The sequence below is a fragment of the Micromesistius poutassou genome (genome assembly GCF_964030765.1).
Source record: "Micromesistius poutassou genome assembly, chromosome: 11".
Classification (NCBI taxonomy): domain Eukaryota; kingdom Metazoa; phylum Chordata; class Actinopteri; order Gadiformes; family Gadidae; genus Micromesistius; species Micromesistius poutassou.
In genome coordinates, this window is record NC_140281.1 from 6,694,008 (window position 1) to 6,701,724 (window position 7,717).

General features: G+C 40.5%; 1 protein-coding gene across 3 annotated transcripts in view; it reads left to right on the top strand.

Moving 5' to 3' along the window:
• LOC311355791 (DNA endonuclease RBBP8-like) overlaps nt 1-7,717 on the top strand; it is a 33,393-nt gene extending 25,676 nt beyond the window's left edge. Inside the window, exons 19-20 of one of the 3 annotated variants that reach the window (XR_014637527.1) lie at nt 1,404-1,511; nt 7,679-7,694. Coding sequence is in view for 1 of the 3 variants with exons in the window: in XM_084475627.1 (XP_084331753.1) it covers nt 1,404-1,501 (98 nt within the window). In the remaining 2 variants the exon portion in view is untranslated. Of the gene's footprint in view, nt 1-1,403; nt 1,524-7,678 lie in introns of those variants that run through there. The other 2 variants (XM_084475627.1, XM_084475628.1) reach the window with 2 other exon arrangements.

Here is a 7,717-nt window from a genome sequence, read left to right on the forward strand (position 1 = left end):
ATTAAGAATATTCAAAGAAATGGAAAATAAATGGCATGAAGTTATTTGATAGTAATCTATAGTAATCCTTCCTATATTACTAATTGCATGGGTATTGAACCCCGGACGAGCGGGTGCAAGTCTGACACGTTAACTCGAGATTATCTCCCTGCTTACAAATCCATGGTCAATATTAAATAAAATATGTTATGCTTAATACTACTTATGCATTCAACAGATCGCCGATCTTTGTGCCAGGCGGCCTCCCTGTTTCTATTAATGGTTACGGTGTTCCCTTTTTGAGGCTTGTACTCCTCATAGACCTCCACAAGCAGCTTCTATTCGCCGCTGGAAAAGATCCCGCTCGGTCCTTTTCGGACATTTGATCCATGATTCGACATTCACTGTTATGGGCTGGTTACATATCTCGTGAACGCGCGTAATCCAGGATAACGTTAGCCTGGCTTGAACTAACCTGAGCAAGGCGTGGCTGAACTGCGTTGATGGAACGGCTTTAGCCTCAAGTGGAAGTTGGCGCTAGTTCTAACCGGGCTTAATCAAATCAAGTGCCGCTTTCGTTAGCGACTTTGATGGAATACCCCTCTGGAGTTGTATCCTGGCACTAACACCTCTTTAGTGCTGAAAGTTATGAGTTAAATGCAGACATCACATTTTGTTGTGTAGTATACACAACGCCAGCAAATGTAGCATTACAACAACTGTAATTCTATGAGGGATGTGGTCTGGATGTCAACCTGTCTCTTTTTTTTTGTTAATCTAGATTTTATGTATCATGCCGCCACTCCAGAGTAGTGATGGGAATTGCGGTCATATTTAGTGAGCCGGATCATTTCACCAAACAGCTCTACATAGTACCACTTATACCTTTTAGAATTCAGCCAAATGTAGCCCGTTTTGACTTATGATTCATATGTGTAGGCCTATATATCACTTAAATGATTCAATACATCCTTTGTACTGAAAAATTCCAAAGTAAAATTTACATTTTCTAACATTGCCGTAGCCGATTTTTTCATTGCATTTACACTATGAGCTGCTTGCTTAATGGTATGATCCTTGTCTATCCACACGTGATTGGTTGCATGCACGCACGTGACAGTCAGTCAATGCACACACGCATAGCATGCACGGAGCACCCATAGAGTGGAGATCTTCATATCATTCTGCCTAGGCAAACTAATAATAATAAATAACGGGCTATTTCATGTAACAATCCAACTCCTCCTAAGTATATTGATGTTATAATAATCCAACTCTTCCTAGGATAGTCATATTATAATCCAACTCCTATGTATATTGATGTTATAATTGTCCAACTATTCCTATGTATAGTCATGTTACAATCTAACCCTCCCTAGTTATATTCTTCATTTGTTCAATACATTGGTTTCTTTCCTTCACAGGTTATATAAAGGAAGAGGTAAATCCACAAGCCCGCCTGCGGAGAAGACAGCCTCTCACTGCATTGTTTTCTCCTAAGCGCAAGGAGAAGAACACCTGAAAATAAGAAAGTACATACTGCCCTGATTGCATTACATTTACAAAGAGTGACTGAATTTGATCAATCTTAGGAAACTGACTATCTCAATCTCTAGACATCTACAATCACTACAAATGATGTAATTTTGCAATAAAAACCTTGTGAATACAAATCAATAATATATTTATAGATCTAGGTCAAGATATATATCATATCTCATATGGTATATATGTCAATAAAATATTGCAATAAAAGGCAAGTTTTTCTTTAAAGATCCCATGCCATTAAAATCCCATTTTTCATGTTTGTTAAATAACATAGGTCAGAATAAGTTTGTGACCTGTGGTAAATTTGAAATCTATGCAGTTTGTCTGCGGTATGCAATAGCCAATGAAAGGAAAAGGGCAGAAAAATGAGCCAATCTGGATAAGGGGACACTGCTACGTAGCGTTGTCAAATTATTATTCATGGGCCTGCCCACTTGGTTGGTTCGTAACCACCCACAGAAATTCTGAAGGAGTCAAGATTGAGCTAGTGCTAATACATGTACGTAGTTGCTGCAGGTCTCATTCCACCGAAAACCGTTTATTACTCCTCCTTTTGAAATACGATAGGTCACTCGGAGTTAGATATGCATGCTGAACGTGAAAACGTTCTCCTACCTCGATTGCCTGCATTAGCAAATGTAAGAAAATAGACGCACAAACGAGCGGATTCGAAAAGCCTCACCAACTGACATCAGTTGGTATTCATGGCAGGGCTGCCAACTCTTGGGTTTTCGCTGACGTGAGATTCTGTAGAATCTTGTAATGCATACCTTATAGCAGGGTCCGCGGGTGTAAATGTTGACTGGGGGGGGGATCGGGATTGTGGGGGGACGGACGGACGCGTGTTTTTTTGTCGTTGTTTTTTTGCCGTGAGAAAGTGGATGTGTGGCGTGTGAGCGTGTGTAAGCAGGCAAAAACGTGTGTCACACGGTGAAACCGTGAGAGTTGGCAGCTCTGTTCATGGTTTGCGACGGCCCACGGGAAGACAGCATTGAGTTTGTCTCTGTGCTGTTTGTGGCTATAACAAGACGCGACGTTGCGTCTCTTGACCAAGAAACAAGAGTTGGGGAACAAATGGTTGGATCGGACATTACCACTATTTCAACATGTACGCGGCTCGGGGCACTACGGCGGCCGGAGCTGAGCTCCCGGGCGCGGTGCACGGAGCCGGTCCCCGCGGCCGTGCCCCAGCCAAGCTGGCGGACTCCGGCGGTGCACTCCCGCGGGCACAGCGATTGAATATAGAAAGAAGAGCCGCGACCACGAGCCCGCGGGTTAGGAGTGCACCGCCGGAGTCCGGGAGCTCCATCGTATGTCCGGGAGCTCCGCCGTGCTGCGGTCCCCCTGCGGCCGTGCCCGGCCGAGCTCCCGGACTCCGGCGGTGCACTCCCGCGGGCACAGCGATTGAATACAGAAAGAAAAGCCGCCTCGGGGCACTGCGGCTGTTGTATTGTATTCAATCCCCGAAATCTTTGGATGTGAACCCAAAGTGTGTGAGTGAAACACTCTGGTTTAGCTTTCACTTGCTAGCCATTTTTAGTGATTTCTCAACAGTTACGTCTTTCGGGCACTAGTTAAGCCTGATTTACTGTAGTGTTGGCTCCTTCGCGAACGAATCAATTCGAACGAACGACTCTTTAAAACGAACAAACTGACCTGATTTGCCGCTCTCGTTCGTCTCGTTCGTTCTCTGAGACTCGACTCCCAGCTCCACCCACTAGTCGCTGAGTTGCTGGCACTGACTCGTGAGTCGCCGTTCGTTCACTGACTGTGTTTAGCGGTGAAGACTCGAGGACTGAGAAGTCACAAGAGCCAGCCGGGCAACAACATCCAGATTCCGAACATGAAGCGATCCTCAGCCAAAATAAACTTAGTTAATGTTGTGTTGATTGATGACCGTTTGCACCATTGCACGATCGTGATTCGTTTGAGAATGAGAACGAGGGAGGAGCTGAGTCTGACCGACTCGGCTGAGAACGTGCATTCTGCGTTGATTTAGATGGTGGCGCTGCTCTGCTGGCGACCCGGACTCTTGCTTTTCTGAGCAACACTTTGATGAGTCCAAGACAAATTTCCCCATGGGGACATTAAAGTATATTCTATTCTATTCTATTATTTTTGTAGCTTTAAATACAGCCCCTTGGTAAATTGAACTGTACATTAAAAAGTATTTTCTGCTCAATCTACAAGGTTTGCTTCCTAAACTGCTTCCTCCTCTTCGACTGTATGTTTGTATACAGCGCGCAGGCTTGATACGCATGCTCTGCCTCATCTTTTTTTGGCAGTCATTATTAGTTATTAGTTATTAGTATGTCAATTCTAGAGAATGACAATTGCATAAATAACATAAAGCAAGCATCCTTCTATCCACTGAATATTATATACCTTATTATATTATATATTATATCAAATACCCCAAGGGCAGACATCAAACAAGAAGGCTATTAAGGCTATTAATAAAGTATATTGTTAGCTGAGCTTTCAAAAACTGTGGAATGCAGACAAAAGCATATATCCAAATTTTAAGTATGATTGGTTTAAATTTGGCATTTGCATTAACTAGTTATTACCCTAGTAATAATAGTGTTACCCAATAGTTCATTTGAGAGGGACCTCAGAGAGTTCCTGTGTACAGGGTATAACATTTGGGGCTAGGCACCTGAGGCCAAGCACACTGGATTAAAATGTTTGTGAACAACTGAAATCTACATTATATACCTTTGTCTCCCCTTGCTAGCCTACAGCTGGTGTGGACTTGCAACAGGTGGATTAAAACATGACAACGGGCTCCAGATGAAGTGAATTTACATTATTTTATTGTTTTATATACAAAAAGATAATGATGCGATAATCCTTTTTCTAGAATGTTTTTTTTTTCAATAGTAATTAGTTGTGTGTGTATGTATGGGCCTCCTGTGGGCTAGCACTACATTCGTTCATACAATGGTCCTGGCACTGTGGAGAGAGAGAGAGAAAGAGAGAGAGACCGAGGGAGGAATGCACATACACACATTAAGAGAACAGTTTCCTCATTGTATTCAAAACTAGACTACCTTGTCTCTCTATATAGCCTGGTCGTCTTTTTTTATTTTTCAATTTGAACCACTACAAAAGATAATCCAAAAGCATAAGAAACAAACCAAAGGCATATTCAGTCATTGTTGAAAATTATATGGATATGTTTCAAGGATATTTGCTGGTAAAAAACAACATTAATCTTGTCTAACCTTAACAGTTATAACAAGACGAGGTTTCTACTTCTCCCTCGAAGAGGTGGTGGGGGAAATGGTGTCGGAAAATGTATGTCTCGTTAAATGTATGTCGGAAATGTTTTTTTTGGAAAAAAAATTCCATCTGTATTTAAATTCCATATACAGAAAATGAGAAGTTCCATTCGTACACTAGAGATTTCTTTTTTAAACCTGAACCAAAACCAGTTTTCACCATGTCAAGGTTGTCAGTCGTAAAGCATTTCTGCCTTCTTTCTTTTTTAAATTCTTTATAGCATATTGAGAATCAGTAGTATAAGAATGTCTTGGCCTTCTACAGTTCAGCTAAAACAGCGAAACAAGATACAAGATTTACATTTCACAAATTCATCTCCATTGTGGTGGAGGAAGGACTGAGTTCTGCAAAGACAGCAATATCCTGATTTGGCATTTCACCTTTAAAAACAGCTTGAACTGGTCCCAGCACTATTTCTAATTTTCTAATTACAATCCCATTCATTCCATGATGTGGTATCTGAATACAGTTTATGTAATAAATACACAACAACAAATAGAACCTATTGAAAATGTTTCCATTTCTGTGTCTATCACAGACCCCTTCCCTTACTTTTAGAAAACTTTTTTTTGATTTACACATTAAGTTTGGAAAGTCATTCAAATCAGGACTCAGCCAGCGTTGCACACCCCAATCCACCAAGGAGCAGAGACAGATGAGTCAAATCCGTCTGCTTTGATGTCAGACTGACCTCTCTCTCTCTCCTCCCCTGAGGAAACAGCACTTTATGAATAAGAACCATTGACAAATACCTGGGAAACCCCTTCATTCATCCAACCCCTTGACAAATACCAAGGAAACCCATTCCCAATGAAAACCATCAGTTTGCATTGGTGGTCGAAGACTGGGATATTTGAAAACTTAGAAAAATGTATTTGTGTCTCGCATTACTCTTTACTCTCCTTCCATTAATGATTCAGAAAATAAAACTAAGAAATACAGCAAGACAAAAAGCCTAGGTTAAAATGCTTGAATAAACTGACAATAATGACTATATGGTCACGAATTTCAGGAGGGCTATGGAAGCTTTTGGTATGATATGGTAATAGGAGGAGATTAAGATCCACACTGAATGACTCCCCTCTCCATACAGGTAGAATTTGTATAAGTCCTTTGAATCCAATTCTTCCAATTTATCCAGATAAAACCAAAGCCGAAGGTTGTGGTGGGAGGGGAGAGGGTTTCACATTGTCAAAGGGTGCACTTTGGGAATCAAACCTACAATCAGTTATTCATCCACATGGCTGAACAAAGGAAAATCGTAGCTTATCTTCCCCATGCCACTTAAAATAAAATGGGCTTGACTAGAAACACAATTTACATTGAAATTCTCATAATTACAGCATTATTTCTGACATCAATCATCCAGTGTCGTGGATTGTTACAGGAAAGCAAAACAACAATGGACTTTTCACTGACGTTTCATTTGTTCAAAAATCTACAATTGAGCTGTAGATTGAGTTCACTCGGTAGAGACCAGTTTGCACAGGATGAGGTTACTGTTGGTTTTTGATATAATTCACAGGTCTGTTAAATATATGAAATATGTTGCTACTGCATCACTTGCTGGAAGAATGGAAGCATAACTTGCCAGGCTAACTCAACCGAGGCTAACTCAACCGAGCATCCCATGTCCATTGTTTGACCCAGCAGGGCAATTTGATATCTCACCCAGTTTAGGCCTGGAAGCATGTTTGCCCACGCTTTGATAAGGTTTCAAAGGCTACATTCAGTTGTAGATTGCAGATGGACATCCAACAACTAAATAAATAAGAACAGCTGTGTTTTCGAGAGCCTTTTCAATCTATTCATAAGCTGTTGTAAGGTATATATCTTTATCTCATAGCAACAATTTAAAAGCCACAATTGGAATTGAAATTGTGTTTATTTCCAAACATTTTAAACGTTTTCAACTGCTCTAGTACCATTTCCTGTTCGCTATGGTGCTCTTGAGCACAACTTTTCTGCCCGTCAAGCTGTAAATGAGGTAATAGGTTCCTGAAACACCTACCATCCAACTTATTAAGTGAGTCTTGTTGATGGCACCTGTCTGTATGTCTCACTGCACTAACTCACTGTTGGTCTACATTACATTATGTATACTGGCAGGGCTCTGTTCATATGTATGATAAAAGCACACATTTAAGTAAAATAAATTATGATTCAGGATTATCTTTTTTACTCTGAAACCTATTGTTAAACCTGTTAATCACAATTCGACAAATAAAATGCATGTTAAAATGATGAGCTTATGAGGTTTTTTGTTATTGTCAATTGGAAATCGGGGTGATTAACAAATTAAACCTCTAAATACAGACAAACTCATTGGCTAACTTGTTTTCTCATTTTACAAATGATTAGGGAAGAAGTGTAAAGGGAGGAGAATGAGAAGCAAAGAGAGATGAAGAGAGTGAAAGAGGGTTAAAAAAGATAACCAAAGATACAGAAAAGAGCAGCAGATAAATATGTGGTGAGATACTGTCATGCTGTCATACTGTGGTGGACATTAAAGCAGTAATACTTAGGGAGCCACTTCGGGAATTGACAAAGCTTTAATTCCATTTCTGAATGCTTCTGGCAAGTAGGGGTTTGAAACCGCCGAAGAATTTGCAAAATGTTGGCAGAATTGGTTTTGTTAGTGAAAAAAACATTTTCTGAATCAAATCCTTTTGGTAGCCAAATATATACAGTATGTATTCTTTACAGATATTCATCTAGACGTTATGTCTGTTATACATATATTCATCACAACCTTATATATGGCTGATGTCATGGAATTCACTGTAGGGCGGAACCTGAGGACAATATTGAGGTGCCACCTGTGTTTACTTTCCCATCCATTTTTCCTTTTTGTTTCTGCTTTGAGACAAGGAAGAGACCCCACAGATGTGAAGAATGGAAGATG